The following is an 18,626-nucleotide window of genomic DNA, read 5'->3' as shown; positions in this document are numbered from 1 at the left end:
ACTAACCGTCCACAACAAAGAACATGACTTTTTTGAAAAATATTATAATGAATGTATAACGGCAAAAGTATTAATCAGAAAAACAACTATCGTTTATGTGCCATTACTAGTTTAACAAAATTTATTTCTAGTTGGTGATGAACCATTTGAGAGAGATTTTCAATTATTTCATTTATTATAATAATGAGTTTGCTTAATCCAATATAACTTTCATACTTCAAAATGTTGATTTATAAATTTGTCTGATGGTATATTTTGATGTAATGGATGTGTAGCTATGATTACATCAGTAATTTTAAGACTTTTCCAATCACGCATGTTTCGAAAAAAAGTTTGTCATTTGTCAATAAAGAAACAACTGCTTAAAAAATTATTTTTATACTCGATTGACTTTGCACTACAAAAAAAATTTTTAATTAATTAAAACGTAAATTTTTTCATGTAATTAAAAATACTTACTGCTGGGTATAAGCACACTCAGTATTAAAAAGGAAACCACAAAGGCTCTAATTTTCAATTTTCCTGCCATTTTGGGCCGACAAATAGGTCTAGTTAGATCGTATTTGCTAAATGTTTATTAACTACGTTAGTTCTACCATTTTCAGTCTAATATATACTTCCAAGTTGAACATTAGATAAAAAGTTTTACTCCCACATATGTAAACAAGATACTAAGAAAGTTGAGATCATCACCAATAAATAAGCAAAAAGCTTTTTAATTCAAGTATTTATACGAATTACGATATAGTATACAAAATTATTCTAGCGTTCTAGAAATAATTATATTGTTCAATTTTATTTCGTCCGAGTATTTTACATTACTTTTGTGACTTGAAATAAAACTTGAAGATTTTTGATATCATATTGTATCACTAATAAAAAAGGATTCAAATAATTAAAGTAAACTTTATTGTTGAAATAAATCACAAAGTTATAGGATGAATAAATAAATAAATACATATATATTTATACGAAATTAGTACTGAATTATACCATTTTTAAATAAAAAATTGAGCCAGAAGCAATAAGTCTATTCAGACGTTAATCTAAATAAATGGAAATCGAACCAAAGAAAGTGGGAGCATACATGGTTCTAGCAACTGACTTCTCTGACTTATAATTTATTAACCAAGTTTATTAAAACTAAGTTATGTTTCTGCATGTCATGTTTCTTTTTATCCAAGTTTGATTAGTCATGTCTGAACTTGTGAAATGTACTTTTAGTCACCCAAGCCTGAGTTTAGTTTCATTCAGAAGACTGTATTCAGTTGATATGTTTGTTTTTCATCCGTAGCCTAAAAATTGCTTTGGAATATCCACGACGATGAGAAATATTTTAATAAATAAATGTGACGGTTATTTTACTTCATGACTTTTTGGTATACATTTTTTAAATTTATGACTGACAATATCAATCCGTGGTCCAAGAAAATTTGGAATTTCTACGAAAGTTTTAGCATACTAACCATACAACGACAATATCATTGCAATACGCTCAGAACTACTTTATCCACATACTTTCAAAAAAGCAAATGAGTTTAACTTACTGTTTAATATCAAAATACATAAAAGTATTAAAACAATTTGTTACGAAGAATACAAAAAGTCTTGCAAAAACTGGAGTATATTTAGGATCCTCCATCAGGATTTACTCTAAGAATGAGTGTAGTAAATTAAAATTTTTTTCCGTAGCATTTTCTTCAGAACGTATTGAAAAAATAAAATAACAAATGTACTCAACAGACTTTTGAGATTAAAAAAGCAAAGATAACGGAACACTATTTACACGTTTTATTTATTTTTTCAGCAATGACAGAAGATGTAATTAGTTGAATTTTTTAATGTACATTTGAAAAATTAAGATAAAAACATCTAGACTTTTTCACGTTCACATTACACTCGTAGATTTAATATTTTTGACACGTAGTTAATATTGCACTTTTTATTTATTATTTATTCTCTACTAAGTATGCATATTTTGCAGTATCATGTTAGTTTGAACAGTAAGGCAAAACGAAAGTTAAAATAACAATGGTATCATCGTTGCTGATACGTTTATCAGTGTTCCAGCAAATAATGAGATTGGATTTAAATAGGTGAACTATCAAATTATTTTTATTTTACACATTTGTAAGTTGTGAGTAAAAACTATTTATGATACTACCAGCTCACATTAAGATACTCATTATCAGTGCTGAATTCATAAAATAACTTGAATACTGGAGTAATTTTCTGCAAGCAGTATAGATTATCCTCGTCTGAAAAAAATTTAAAAGCTTTTTAAATGAAATTTCCAAGATAAAATCTATTTTAGTTATTAAAACGTAAGAAACATGACATAAAAGTCTACCGCTATCACTACCACTTTTTGAGTTGCAGTTATAACCCTTTATGTTGCTGCTACGCTCTTCCTACGCCCATGCATGACTTTTCGTGAGTTTTCTTCTAGCACCAAGTTTGTTTGTAGTACACAAAGGCACTATAACCTATTAATGACATCAATAAAAAATATGAAAGTGCAACAGAGCATAAACATAAATACAATTTCGTGATATACTCTTACAAACTGATCAAATTAAGTACCTTAGATGATTATAATACTCTACTTTTCAACCCTAATAAAAAAGGCTGAGTACAGCAAAAAGGTAACAAGGTGATACCGTTTGACATAATGTACATGCAAAAATGATGTACTTATTTCTGATGTAGATGAAATCCATGTCCAAGATTTTTTTCCATATTGTACATGGCATGAGAACAAAATAAGTCCCGTCTCAAGGGTGTGCTTAAAAAAAAAAAAAAAAATGTATATCAAAAGACAGGGGACAACTATGGGATATTTTTTGTGGACTTACTTATTTATATAAGGGCAAGTGTCATATGTGTCGTTAAAACTCTACTTTGTAAATTTCAGATTACACATTTTTAATACACGACTTTTCTTTGCTGAAAAAACTTTAATGAGTTTTTCAAAATGCTTATTTAATAAATTTACACTTCGATTATCTTATACTATTAACTTATGAGCTCATCGACAATCCCAAAAATAGTATATTATTTGAATTTACAGTCAGAGGCAACTTCCATTGTTAACCAGTAATTGGAAAAACGCACTTAATCACGGCTATTTCGATTTTTATCTACGTTTATTATTATATTTTTGTCAGTATCAGCAGCTAGTGAAACTCAATCCATTGTTTGTCAAAGAATCCATTTCTCCGTGTCATTATTTTCACATAGTGTACGATTCGCTTGATAGATGAAATAAATGATGGGGTTGGTCAGCTGATCGAATTGATTGCTCAATCAAGGAAAAAGTTTCAAGAACAAAAGAAACTTTCTCAAGTGTTATTTTGTGTTTTATTTTTGTGTTATTAAAAATTTTTAATTACATAAATGGAAATTTTCTCGTAATTTAATAATATAAATTTTTTACATTAAATTATAACGTGTGATCAATATTTTTTTTCAGTCAAAGAAACATTCATGCTCAAGTCCAAAATTACAATGTAAAACTATCTTCGAGACTGTCATTGCAAGACCAAAATGTACCTAAATATTAAAACCTATTTTATGTAAAGTGAAAGTAACAAAATATATCAAAATTTTAAGTCACGAGGAGTTATGAAGAAGAGAAATTCATGTGCGTGTTCAGAAAATCAACTAGATTTATATCGATAAAAATAACGTAACAACTGTTTGTATACGGGGGTATTGATTAAATACTGCTTATAAATTGATATATTTATGATATTGCATAAAACGATAAATCGTCGACAGGCGTTAGTACTTTCAATTATAGAAATGTGCGAGATCCTCAGATACATCAATAATTTCCATACAGTGATGAGCATCATTCTTTATGCCTCTTCTTCAAAGGAAACTGTATTCACGTCAACCCCACGGTTGATGAGCAGCTGGCAGTCTATGCTGTGCGTTGTTGTGTAGCGCATGTGAAATAGCATGCTCCTTTGCAGCGACTACATCTTTGGCCTAGAAAAAAAACAATTTTTTTCCTTGTAATATTAAAAAAAAAGTTTCTCTCGAAACGATATGAAAGAAATAAAAAAATAACTACTGAGATTTCTGCTAAAATAACTTTGAGTTGACGACTGTATTTTTTTTTTTGTATTTGTAATATTTAACAATATTGCTTAAAAAGGGGAAATAATTTTGGATGAAGCCTATTATTATTATTCCGGTGATTAGCTACATATGACCTCATGGCTACTATTCAAAAAGAAATAGAAAACTATAAAAATGTATAGTTTGTGAATCGTTTTTATATTACAATCATTATCTGAATTTTTACAACAAATTTTATCATTTTTAGCGTGAAACAGAAATGAAACGTAACATAAATATTTTTTTTTTTTTTTTCAATACACGTCCATAATTGTAGTTGACTTACTTATCACTAATAAAATTAATAGCTCATTAATGTACCGACAAAAGAATTCATTAAGAGTCGATTAGATGATTCGAAGACTAAAATAAATAGTTTACTATTAGCAACTTTCACATTTCAATATTTGCTAAAAAATAAAATAAAATTCTTGTCACAAGAACGCAACGTTGATTTTCTTGCGCACACAAGGAAGCCCAACCAGTCTACTGTTTAAGTTATAACGATAAATAAAAACATCGATATTCAACTTTATTTAGTTCAAAGTAACGATGAAAGCTTGCTGTGCTTGAAAAAAACTGTACTCAAGAAATATCACGATCTCCACCCCTAGCTGTATATTATTTTTTGTTTCTTGGGACGATTTTACTTTGAATCACCTCCAAAGTTCATACCTCCGTATCAGCATCAAACAGTGGTACTTACCCTAGCCTCACGCTCACTAATGCTAATCTGCTTGTCAACGTCCTGCTTGCGCAGCTCGGCCGCCGTGTCAGCAGCGTTACGTTGTATCGCGGCGGCGGCCGCAGTTTCCTTAGCAGCTGCTACCCTTTGAGCAGCGGCGACTGCGTCTTTGAGTGTCGCCAGTCGCTGCTGAAAGGCGACGAGCTGTTTAGCCGCGGCTCTGGCCTCTGCCTCGGCGTGGGCTGTTACTTCAGCAGACCTGCCAAATATCACAAGAAATCAGTTGAAAACTTTTCCTCCATTCTCTTGTTTGAATGATATTGACTTCAATAAATATAGCCTTGCTCTACTCGAGAAACGCAAGCGTAAATAAGAGTAAAAAAAAATCAAAAAGACCCACCAAAGTTTTCTTAATACAAAAATTTGCGAAAAATTGCTTCTTTAACATAAAATTCGACAGCAATACATCATTCTTGTCGAAATTACCTTCGCGCAGCGTCACGTGCAGCAGCTTCTTTCACCAAAGCGATCCTCTGCTGCAAAATGGTAGCCTGTTTAGTCTCGTCTACTCTATGCATGGCGAGGTGAACGTGATGGTTTGCCTCTTTGGCCGATTGAATTGCTCGTAAGACTTCGGGCGGATACGCGATACTTGGCGTGCCCTGACGATGGTCTTGCAGCGTCTGAATAATTTAATTTAAACATTACGTCGCATCATCGAGTATACTGTACGGTGGTGGGTGCTGATGTTCATAAAAATACTGATATTCGTTCCTGAGGAACGTGAAAAGAAGGACAAGTAGCTTTTTTTTACACTTGGATTTTTTGGGAAACTGTGAATCTGCCGTTTGGCATTATCTACATGATGGAAATTTACGAAAACATCATCATACATTACCAATACATAACGTAATTTCAAACTAAGGCTTTGAAATAATACCTCTTGCACTTAATTATCATAGGTTGATTAAGTTCACCTGCAGAGCTAAGTTGTGCGTGGCTTGCAGCTGCACTTGTCCAAGAGCGAGATCGGATGTTACAGCTGGGTCCCAGAAGGGAGTGGCGAACGCGGCCGGGTTCCAGAGAGGAGTTACAAATCCTGGCAAGCCATTGAAAGGATCTAAATTCAATCCAGGAGGTCCAAAGTGATCCACTCCTCTTTTGTCCTTTCTTGAGGCAGTTGGACTCTGTGTGGCACCGGAAGCAACCACTAGCCCGAGTAATACGAGCTTTTTACGAAAAAAATTGTTAGCAATCTGCGGTTTATGTTAGTAAAAGTATGTGACCATAGTAACTGAGAAAATATTTGTTGTGGATTCAAAATCACGTATTACGTGAATTCCATCAGTCATCAAGTTGCAAGAATATTTTTCAAACTTAATACATTCAAACTATTGTTCATGTTACTGAGTGTATTAATTTATATCCTTTGTTAAATAAGTTTTAAAAATGAATGAATGTATAAAAGTCTAAAAAAGTTATTGCCGGAAAAAAAATTTTTTTTTTAGGATATTTAATAATGATTTTATATTTTTTTTTTTTTTTAAGTATTTCCGTCATGAAAACTCAATATTAAAGTAACATATATAAATCGATTAAAATTAAAAACAAACGCTTCTTACGCCAAGGAACACAGTCATGTTGCCTGATGGACGTCTGCTGTCAATGTACTATCACAGCCCAAGCATCCCTTTCTTATATATGAAGTTTTGAAAATCGATCCAGATGCTTCTGTATTGTATTTTAAGGTAAGGTGGGGGACAAATCATTAAAATTATCCGAGTTTCCCGACTGATCTCTTGTATTGTGCACGAAATTGGATGTAGGATGATCACGTAACGGTAATTGACCCGAGCCTTTGACACTACTACTCCTCGATTGTAATAAAGTGTAGAAAATAACGCTTTCGGATATTAAAGCCACAACGTCAGTCTTTTTGTTTATTTGTACAGGGTATACTTCCTGGACAACTAACTTACTTTATCTTTAAGTAATTTAATTTTTTTGACTTTTTGTCGAAACAAAAGACATACTGCACATGACGTAAAAAAAACTTTAGTTGACCAGAAACAGGTTATAATATGACACGCAAGCTAAATTTTCTATTTCAACTACACCTTGCACTTTAAATTACATATTTTACTAGTCTTTTTACGGCGTTTTTGAGGGAAATAATGGAATTGAGGAAAAGTTAGTCCATTGTAAATTAACAAAGATATAAATATGATATGATGAAATAAATATCATTGTAGTAATCAAATATTTTTTATTTCTTAATTTGTCTGAATAATTACGTCATTCCAATTTAATCAAAAGAGTTAAAAACTATTTTCGTAAGAATCGCCGTGGTGCTGAGTATCCTTGCAACAACTCGTCACTTCCACTTTTACTAAGTACCGAGTTTTCACTAAATTTTACTCTGATGCATGGTAAAAACTATTCACTGCTCAATACCTGGTCTTATCGCACCATTCGACAGAAAACAAATAATACTGTACTTGACATTTTTGCCGAAATTAATTTATGTACACTAATTGTTTCATCAGATATTTTTACATTTTAAACCGTTTTTAAAAATTTTACATCTTACCTTAATAATTAATAATAACTAAATTTAAAGCGACGCAAGCGATCAAAAAGCCCATTGAATTTTACAACTACAAAATCCTGGGCGTACTTATAGCCTTTTTTTCAAGAGACAGTTGGCAAGGTCACAAGCATTTTTTTTTCGTTTGTCATAATCACAAGATAACGTGTAACTCAGTAAAATATTTTTATATTTTACGTACAAGAGTATCTTTAACTTCTCGAGCCTTTAGTATTTAAATTCGAATATTGTACTAGTTTGTCGTTCACTTGTTTTTGTAGTTATTATACAATAAAAAAAAAAAATTATATGCCTTTTAAATTAATGTTGGTTTCATCCCATCTCGTTAATGGACTTTTAAGGCGTTCTCTTGTGTCTGTTGGAGTTATCACCCCCTCCTCATCATCGTAAGCATAACTAAATAATGGCCTTTTTGAATTATTAGATTCACCCTCTTCACTAGGGAAGATGTTTGCAAATCCAATGCTCGAAACTTTCTGTGGAACAGTTATTCCTCGATGAAGCTCAACCGTAGCCGCCCTTGAAAGGGGCTTTTTTGAATTATGCTGATATGTGTGTGAAGGTGATGCCTTTGAGAATCCATAATATTCATTCGTCAAACTACTTGGATCTGAAATACAAAAAATCTTATAATCTGTAGGGCAATTCTTGATTTGTTATATGAGATATGTGAGTTACAAGCATCACACAGTGTTTTTATTTTAAATACGCAAGAAAATAAATAAATTTTTTAATACCTTAAAAAACACAGTTTGGAGTTATTAAGTGAGACACTTAATAGTAAAAAAAAATTAAACTTTTGGTTTCCAAAAAACAGTGAAAAATTGTCTCTCAAAAAATAGAAAATATCAAAATTGACATTAAAATCGTCAAATGAAATCACGTTCTCGATATTCCATTAATAAGTAAAAATTGTGTGGGGAACTTTTCAGAAATAACTAGTTGCATTTCCACACTTAATGTACAGACAATTTTCCAAATAATTAATAAAAAAATTCCTTACATGTATTCAACAAAACTAAATTTCTATCAATATAATTCTTTCTCTAGGAAAAAAAAAAAATTAATATATATCGGATATTTTTCCAAAGAGTGAAAGAAGAGATATCACACATAAAAAAGTAAAAATCGGTTAAAAGAAAGATAAACCATTAGTATAAAAAAATTTATGAGAACAACAATTTTGCCACTACATGTGACTTTACTTATTTGAGTGGTGCTTACTTGGTTCGTTGTTATTCCTCAATGCGTCGTCGTTCTCCTTTTTATATTTAGTATTACCACGAGCTCTTGGCTGTTTCCGAACGCCATAAGGAAAAACTAAATCTTCTGACTTCTCAACATTTTTCTTTTTCTTTGTTCCTCCAACATCATTACTCTCATCATTGATGCGAAGAACAAAACGATTGTACGATGGATAAGCTTTGAGTTTTGCATTATTCTTATACTCGGCAGCTTCGTCATTATCTTCATCACTATATTTATCGAAATAGTGATATTTGGCCCCTAAAGTTAATTTCCCATCTGCGTCATCTTCAACTTCACCATTGTTGCTGGATGTTTTTTCAGTACTTAACTTGTCATCGTAATCTTGAAGTGAAAATAATTTTATTGGTCTCAAATGCTCTTTAGACTCGGTCTTTTTATTATTATGACGAGGCGATTCGTTCGAGGCATTTTCTTCGCTATTCGATGAATAGTTTTCATCATCATTGTAACCTATTTCAGAAAAGAATCATTTTTTTACTTATATTTTAATAATGAGCTCACAAATAATTTATAAAAATATTTTAAGGTTTTTATTAAAGTAGATTAGTCGCTGGGTAACCTTGAACAATGTTTTATTTAATAAGTAGTATGGAGACATAAACACTTTACTCACCTTCTCTGCTAAAGTCATTTTTATCGTCATCACTATCATCACCATCTTTTGTTATAGGAGGAATAGGCTTTGTTTTTTCGATGATTTCGACATCTGTTCTGATTCGTTGAAACGGCTCGTCTCGGGCGTCAAAGACTGGATGATTATTGAATTTTTTATTTCTGTCACCATTAAAATGTAAGTGGGTCTGTGACTGGAAATCTTGATATTCATCTGGAAACATTGAAATACCTCTACTTGGTGTTTGCGAGAAACTTGCACCGTGATATCTTGGAAACTGATAAGAACTGCTTGCTGCATGTATAGGCAAGACTTGCGTAAGACTAGAGCCTGTATTACTCAAAAATGGAATATTTTGTTCTGTTCTTTGATCGTTGCCCTTGAGATTCAAGTCATAAAAATTTCCGCTGTAACTTGGTTTATATCTGCGTGATACGTCACTCTTGGAACCATAAAGAGAAGTCATTCTTCGGGGTTGAAAATAGCTAGGATATTTTAAATTCGCTTGTAATGGTGTAACGGGAATTGAAAATCTCTTGTTATTTTTTTCGTTTATTGTTGAGATTGTATGTGTAATTTGAGGGCTAAGCCCCTTGCTGTTAAACGGTGCTCTGTACTGCCGGTGGTGATAATTGCCTATGTACATTTTTGAAGGCAAAAGTTTAATGTCTTGATATGATTCTGTTTTGTAAGGAATATTTTGAATTTCCGATTTTTGTGCTCGATAGTTGCGAGTCACCTCTGGTGCTTGAGTCAGAGAAGGGTATTCGGGAATAGTAGACATATAATCGGTGGATGATAATTTACCGTTAAATGGAACTCCCAGCAAAGATTTGTATGCATTTGTACTATGAAAAACACTTGGATCAGCCGAATAAGCTGCGACACTACCAAAATATGGAATCGTACCTCGATTTGAATTACTCACTCCATTTAATGAACTTTGATTCTCGTTGGATAATGTATCAGATTCTGGTACTAAAGGTTTTTGTGGTGTTAATTGTTGATTAACGTTATACTTCACAGTTTGAGTAGGACTTGAAGGCTTAAAATATCTATCATAAGTGTCATAATTTGTAGCACTTCTGGTTACTTTTGAAGAAGAGGAAGGAACACTTGAACTGATCCCTTTACTATCACTATCATGACTTCTTGTTTTGTCTGAGTTAAAAATGCTAAAATCATCGAATTCACTAGAGTCAAAGTCAAAGATACCATCTTTACGTGGTGGGTGATGAAACGATGATGCAGCGTCCAATAAAGATGCATTCATTGCTTGAACTTCCACGGAATATTTTGGATCGGTTAATATACTTTTCCCAATACTTATTACCAAAAAGAAAATAGCATATTCAATCTAAAATACAAAAGTGTGTGAGCACTTAAAATTTATTGTTGTCATTTTTTTACTTAATCAAGAATAGTAATTCGTAAAAGTGCAAAAAAAAAAACATAGTAAAAGTAAAAAACTTCAAAAATGATAAATTTTTTCTAAGTCAGATTAAAAAGTACTATAAAAAGACTTCTTACAAAAGAAAAATAACAATAAAAACTGCTGTATTTAATGTGAACTAAAACACTTGAATTGTGGAGTATCGTCCTTTTATTTTTTCATTACTTTTTTTACCTTTTTAAGTAGTCACAATAATCACCATTTAAAAATAATTTAACGTATACGTTGATCAAAATCAACACAATATCACTTGCAAGCCAATAATAAATTGTAGATTATTGATAGTATTAATTATCACAAGAGTAAAAAAGGCTGTGTGCCTTGGTATTACTACTAGTAATTTTTATATTAAAACAGCGTATTAAAGTAATTTATTCAATTGGAAGATGACCTACCAACATGGTATCTGTTTAGCCGAATTGTCGGTTACCAGTAGAAAATTACAACTATCATGGCAGCGGACTTGACGGGATCTTTTATATTCCGCAAGAAGTGATGCGAGACAACGAGAAAGATTACACTTTCCTAAAAGCTATAAAAAGAGCCCGAAAAAATCCCAAGCAAAACATTTTGCAGGAAGAAGAAAAGAGAAAGATAGGTATCTCGTCGTCACCCACCACTGCTGTTGAGCGACACGGCTCACCACGTCGTTGGCATTGTTGTAGATACTTTTGATTCTTAGTAAGTCAAATAAAAATCATCAGCATAACATAGTTGGTAAAAATTTTATCACTTAAATTTTACAAAAAAACGAGGTAGTGTAGCAATTATAACTTTTATTATAACACTAATTGCAAGCTTGATAAGTTTTCACATAGTAAAGTTTTTTCAAAACTTTTTTACTTAATTATTTGTTCATTTATTTAACTATTTATTTATCAAAAAATATTTTGGAAATGTACTACTCAAAACGAGAAAGTTATGAACAGCTCTCAGTACTATTTACCTTTACCTGTTACGTACTATGACTTTTTACTTTTTTTTATTACCTTCTACTAGAACTGCTGTAAAATGTGGATATAAGTTATAAAATAACCAAATTTCATTTTAAGGTTGTTACAATTGCTTTTTTTTTAAGTTTGTGGGCACAAGATTTGCATTCATTTGTATAAAGACCACACACTAACATCGTAATATTATCGTTAATGTTACTAAATTGAAAATAAATTATTGGAAAAAAGATAAAACTTCAAAGAAGAAAAAAATAATGCATAAAACTACTTATTTTTCACGGTCGAACATCTGAAGTTTAAGTCTTTTTATCGAACACAATGAATTTCCTCTTGTTGCAGTGCAACTTTTCGATGGAGGGAAGATGAAGGTTTCAAAGTATCAATTACATTGCGTTTTAGATCTCTTTTACTCGTCATCTATAAAAACGTATGCGTTTAAAGAAACATGTAATTAAGTAAAATATACTGTCAGCCAAGCATTACTGAAAATTTTTATATTATTTTAATAACATATATTATATTATATAATATTTTTGACATATCTCTTTAATATCTGTGCATCTATGGGTTCTATACATATAAAAGTAAGGTGCATCAATCCACACAAAACCAATCTTCATATTTCTAATTGCATAAGATGGATTTGTTGGAAGTGGACAAGTAAATCCTTTTTTTCGAAGTACGTAAAAATATTTGAAAAAGGAATAAAGTTGTACTAAGAAAAATTATGATAAACGAAGTGTATTGGAATTAGATCAAGTTTTATTGTAAAAATAACTAATTAATTTATTTTAATAAAAATGATACAAGATTTCATAAATTTTTGGATGTTATAAGGTATGAGTGATTTTTTTGTTTTTGCATGGTATTAATATATGATAAGGCTATGTTTTATGTTGAAAAATTAAAACGAAAAAATATTATCTCGATTATGTCTCTTCAAAGATGATTTGGAGTTCTGTGACTAAGCAGTAAAACGAAAGCTTTCCTAAATGTGTAGCAGCATCTCCTTTATCTATTACCTACACAAATAAAAGTTTCTAATAAAATGATTTAACTCAATCTTTATTTTCATCTATTGATGGATCGAGACCCAAGTAACATACACTAGAAAAAGATAGATTTTTTAAGTTTTACAATAAACTGAATTCTCATACGACTCCCGATTATCCTTAAGTGAGAATTTGATTATCGATCCTTATTTTTTTTTGTAAAATTAACTTACTATTTACAAGAATTCAAGGAATTTTTAGGATAAGTGCAACATCAGTGTAAGTTACGGTCTAATAACATAATAATGCGATACAATAGGTTTTCATGATAATTAAAATGTTTCTTGGGTATATGATCTATATGCTTATATTTTTTATTTATTTACAGTAAAATTGGTATCTATAAATGTTTTAACGCTTAAACTAACTTATATTTCAGTCGTAAAAAATACTAATTGATTTTATAACACCTTCATTCGGTAGTTTCATCGTACTACATTGAGATTACCAACGACATAACTTGCAAGTTATGATCAATAAATAAGAAATATTCATACTTCGCAAGAAATATTATTTATACTTTTACAATTGTTAATCAATCCCTTAAAATACATGGTTTCATAACTGGGTGTTGGTGATTTTTTTATTTATTTTCTTTTTTTTAAGTAACAAGTATAAAATTTATAATACAGTAAACTAAATACGAAATGCCAACTCGATTACAAGTACAAAAATACATTTAATACTAGAACTATTACGTATTTGGTTGATTTAAGCACAATATATCTGTATTATTTTTATCAGTTAGGATAAAATCTATGACTGGAAATTTTACGTTTTTAAATTTGTTTTTTCGTGATCTGAACTTATAACCCTGCTCAATGGAATCGATTGAGCTTGCCTGTCAGACTTTTTTTGAAAATTTTGGGTTACATCTCTGTTAGTATGTGACTGGACTCTTCTATTTTCTTCTCCAAACATTTGATTCACTGCATCTCTATCTTCCGACTGAGTACTACGTATTCCCGAAGGAAGTTGAGTATTCTTCATAAGAAGACCCATTAAATTGTGCGTTCTCTGGTGATTAACATCGTACAAATTTTTCCCAAAAGACTTCAACTCTTCAGAGGCTCTCACTTGATCTATTTCTGAAAATGGAGTTGTAAATGTGGGGTAGTTATGATTTTGCAAAGTTTGGAAATCAGGTTTATTGTATTGGTATTTGTCTAGGAATAATTCAGCAGGATATCTGAAATCCACTAGAGAACTCTCTTGCCCATCAAGTCCCTTGGATTTCGCTAATACAACTCCTTGTCTTGGTCGAGGTCTAGACTTTTCATGGTTAAAATTTGGTCGAGGTCCATGAGAAGGTCTTTTCTTCGGGGGCTTGTCGTGGAATGGACTTTTTGAAATAAAAGAATTTACTCTAGGTGGCGTCAAAAAAGAATTTATTTGAGGTTTTGACTTGTGATGATGATGATGAGGATGATGGTGGTGATGAGATCCGTGAGAATGTTGCTTATGTTTGTGAGAGTGTTCGCCAGACGAATCCGGTCTCCTATGACTATGTCCAGGTTTTATAGTACGAACTTTATTTTCCGTTTGATGAGCCTCCAGTACATCTTTAGGTTTTTTTGACTCTCGCAAAGAACTTTTTATTCGATGTAACTCGCTCCGTAGCTTAGCAATATCTGATTCATCAATGTGACTGATGTTCGTAGACGGTGATCGAGGATCATTGTTCCATTTGTGTGAATTATATATAGTTTTTAAAGATTCTTTGAACATTTCTTCTGCATATTTTTCCAGATCTGAGGACAGTTTGGGTTTATGAGCTAAATTAACTTGTGCTCCTTGCGAATGTTTGTAAAAGTTTCCACCAGGTAATAGAGACACTAGGTTTAGATTGTTCTGTGACAATACATCATTTGGCACAATGTTATGGTTCAAAATTGACTGGCTCTTCACAAGATCATAATTTGGTACAAAATTAATTGGATTGAAAAATGGTCGATCGGGACCCTGAAGATTAATATATTGATTATTATTTTGTTTTTCCCGAGAATTCGGTTTTTTAGTGCCTACTTCAGTTAGTGCATTAACAAAATTTGAGACGCTTACCGATGATTCTGGACTTGTCGTTGAAAAGGCAGGTTTTGTTGATAAAAAACCAGTTGTTGTGAAAATGGGTATTGGGGTTGTTACTATTGCCGCTGGAATCGGATTAATTGCATAAGCATTGGCATTCAGGTTAGGGTTGATTATTTCAACATTTTTAGAACTTAGTAGAGGTAATTGAGCTTTCTGTCCCAGATTAGCTATGTTACTAATTGAGTTGACGATATTGCTTGCACCTCCTGAACTGTCAAGATTTGAATAAGCATTTAATTGATTGCGGTTCGCCAAAAGGTTATACTGCAATTGTTTTATAGAATTTTCTATGGCATCATTTGTTGCTTTAAACAGTTGTGAAGTCTGATGCGGATTTGCTACAATAAGAGGATTTTGAAGAAATGGTTGATTTTGATTATTTATCAAACCAATGCCGGTGTGTAAAATGGCTGGAACAACCGTTGGCTGTAAAAATGTATTAGAATTTTGTTTTAACTGCTTATTATTTTCTGTGTTGTAATTTGAGCTGTCATTATTAAGATTATTTTTCTTTTTGTTATGTCTGTTATGCGAGTGACGTTGAGTCCCTTGGTCCACAGACATACTTGCTGACGCTAAATATTGTCCTCCACTTCCTTTGGTTTTCTTGTTATTATATACGTTTGTGGCTTCAGTTGTAGATCTACTTGTAGACTGGTATACATTTTGCTCCGGAGTATCCTTATAGTTAGAATTCTGATTATTTAAGTTGAACTGATTTGATGTTTGTGCTGTCATGTAATGTTGATTGTACGGAAAAAATTGCATTTGATTTAGCATTTGTTGTAACTGAGGTGTAATTGTTGGAGACGCTGAGAAGCTGGATTGTGGAGTCACAGCAAAAACTGCTGGAGACATTGTACTTTGTACGTATTGGTGCAACAAGTTTTGCTGTAATTTATTAGGCATTAATATTGCATGCATAGGGTTATTAAATGAACTTTGACCAACAATCACATCAGGTACAGCCGTTGATACTTTAAGTTTTGGTTTTATGGTACTAGATGAAACCAAATTTTCACTGATATAACTTGGTGTAGAACTTACTAATGGAGCAGCAGTGCTTACTACTGAGCCATCGACGAAACCAGTAAACATTGCATTAGTGATATCAAAACCTTGACTATTGTCCAGGGCTGTCGCATGATCAAAAGTGGGGACAATATTTACAGGAACGATATGGAGTTTCGGCTTTTCAATTTGATTTATTTCATAGCCATTCGAATGCGACACCTCTACATTAGGAGTTATTTGATTCCAAAACCCTTCATTATGCTGACTATTCGAATGACTTGATTGCTCTTCGGAGTCATCTGTATCGCTATTATAGTTGTATTCAGTTACTACTTTCACTGGTTTTGATTTTGGTTGGTAACGTGATTTTGATCTAGAACTTGTATGCTTGTATCCAGTATCATCATAAGAGTTATCGTAACTTTCTCTGTGCTCTTTAGGCAACTTTCTGGATGAGTCGAAATGATGGGGTCGTCTTTTATTCTTTTTTACACGTTGTGATCTTTCTTTTTCACCCATGTAATCGTCATACTCATCGGAGAAATCTCTTGAATCAGCTGAATCGTAGTTTCTGTTGTTACCTTCTGTTGGTGTCAAATGATCCAATGTCCCATATTCAGAGTTAAGCGGGTAAATTTCATACTTTTTATCGCTTTGGGGACTAAAAGTTGAAACAACACTCTTATACGGTTGACCAATAAATTTGTCATTTACTTTGTATTCACTTGGCTCAGTAATTATGGGACTTTTAAATTTTTTCTCATTATCCACCGTTTCTAACGTTTGCCTTGGTTTCAATTTTGGTGTCGACATAGATGCGTAGTTTGTTTGTGGTAACAATGACTTTGGACTATAGTTTTCAATATTAGTTTGTTTGTAGCCATTATTTGATCTCTCATACTGAAAGGTATTTTTTTTCTGTTCTGCAGTGACATCACTATAAGAATACTGATCATCTTCATTGCGTGAATCATAATTTCCTAAATAGGTCTTTTTCCCTCTTCCTTTTTCTCTGCTTTTAAGAGGCTTCCTAATACTGTCATCATAATATGTAGTATCTGGTTTTGATGATTCTTTTGATTGATCATAGAATGTATCATAGTTAGCAATTATTGGAGTTCCATTATTAACTTTTAGTGGTTCGAAATCATCTTGGTTTTCGTTAGTATGATATGATCGACGATTGTCATTTGTATTTGTTTCATCTCCATTAAAAAATGTCAATTTTTTATCTACTAATTCTTGCTGCCCGACTTTTTCTTCACGTATTTTATCATCAGACTTTGTAGTAAAATTTTTATTCTCCTCCTTAAATGCATAAGGCCTTGAGATCAAAGGTATAAAACCGTTTGAATTTTGATAATGAATCGTAGAACTTTCAAGAAATTTTTCAGAGATTGATTTGTTCGAAGATTTTTTTTCATGCGTTTGAAAAAAATCGTCGAGGAATTTTGATGGTACAGATACTCGATCAAATAAAGATTCGACGGATGTATTTTCTACGCATTTTCCTCCAATGCTCTGCCAGCATAATAATAATAAAACCTAAAAGAAATTATCAATATTAAAATGTGTATTATTAATTATTTCAAAGAAAAAAATATGTTTCTCTGGGGTAAGTTAAAAAAAAAAGAAAATATTATGACACTCTTTAAGGTACTACGTGAAAAAACTCCGTACATGTAGGTGGTTAGAAAATGATTAAAGATATGGTAAAATAAAACCAGTCGAAAGTCAACGAATGACCTAAAAAGAAACGCTGATTAGAAAAGTAAAATGTGAGCAAACATGCACATTATACAAACAAGGACTGGATGTGCACGGAACCAAAACTTTACAGACTTTCTCGCTAGTTCATGGTCATCGCTGATGCACATGCTTACGAATGAAAATGTATGATTCTTCATGAGTTTCATTCTGAATTGGGATTTCTATTAATAGAAAAATTTCACACGTCAAAAAATTTTCCATGGCTACTTAAAAGTATCCGTATAAAAACAACGTTGTTTTTTTTTAGAAATTTAAATAGAGTAGATTACACGAGCTATTACGACTTAGTTAAAAGTCTTTACTTGCAAAATTAATATAGTAGCCTTTGTACTCAATAAAAAAAAAGCAATAAACTCAATTTGCCAAAAGAATTTACTTTGTTTTTAACAATTTTGTCAGCAAATCATTTTAAAAGTGTTTTGATCGTTAAAGGACTTTCACTATCCTTGTAATCACGATATCATACTTTTTTTAAATGTGAATCATCGGTTACCATTTGACATGGGCAATAAATTCCTTGCATGTGTAGTAACATAAGCAATTAAAGAATTGATTCTTTCAAACACTATTGCATTAATCACTGAAGTTATAAAACCCGAAAACTCGTCTTATCAAGAAATTGTCTAATCATTTAAGGCAACAGCTTTAAACTGAAACAAATCCGTAAAATAAACCAAAAATTTAAAAAAACTTAAAAACAATTCACTTAAATCCTTTCACTTACAAGGTAAAATCCCATGTCGGTCCTCATCGATGCAGGTCTTGTAATCTTCCACTTAACAAAAAACTACTCCTACGTAATGAACACGTCACCACAACAGCACGGACACATTGGTTGCAGCTGATAACGGAAGGACGACGGGGCACGACGATTCAACGCTACTCTATTAACAAGCTTACACACGCGTGGGTGCGTGAATGCGAGCTTCTTCGATGCTAGCGTGCAACTGCGTAACGGAGGAGCCTCTGTCGACAAGGCAAGCCTCCACGCGA

The 18,626-nt window shown here is 32.0% G+C and overlaps 2 protein-coding genes across 2 annotated transcripts; both read right to left on the bottom strand.

The window, feature by feature from the left end:
- Positions 1 to 3,894: 3,894 nt before the first annotated feature.
- Positions 3,895 to 6,450, bottom strand: LOC149375598 (uncharacterized). The gene is made up of 5 exons (XM_089598801.1): positions 6,433 to 6,450; positions 5,788 to 6,039; positions 5,297 to 5,493; positions 4,832 to 5,069; positions 3,895 to 3,993 (listed from the first exon to the last, which is right to left on the bottom strand). Exons 1-5 carry the CDS (start codon positions 6,448 to 6,450, stop codon positions 3,895 to 3,897), a joined length of 804 nt encoding a protein of 267 aa, XP_089454927.1.
- A 1,252-nt stretch (positions 6,451 to 7,702) lies between these two features.
- LOC106637397 (uncharacterized) lies at positions 7,703 to 18,405 on the bottom strand. Its single transcript, XM_089598800.1, has 6 exons — positions 18,358 to 18,405; positions 14,820 to 17,408; positions 13,572 to 14,720; positions 9,301 to 10,657; positions 8,643 to 9,137; positions 7,703 to 8,028 (listed from the first exon to the last, which is right to left on the bottom strand). Exons 1-6 carry the CDS (start codon positions 18,382 to 18,384, stop codon positions 7,703 to 7,705), a joined length of 5,943 nt encoding a protein of 1,980 aa, XP_089454926.1. The 5' UTR covers positions 18,385 to 18,405.
- Positions 18,406 to 18,626: the final 221 nt, after the last annotated feature.

This window comes from Copidosoma floridanum, unplaced genomic scaffold, assembly GCF_036245765.1.
Source record: "Copidosoma floridanum isolate Cflo_tuat_1 unplaced genomic scaffold, Cflo_Japanese_pri ptg000006l, whole genome shotgun sequence".
In the NCBI taxonomy this organism is placed as follows: domain Eukaryota; kingdom Metazoa; phylum Arthropoda; class Insecta; order Hymenoptera; family Encyrtidae; genus Copidosoma; species Copidosoma floridanum.
This window is presented reverse-complemented; position numbering and strand designations above follow the sequence as displayed.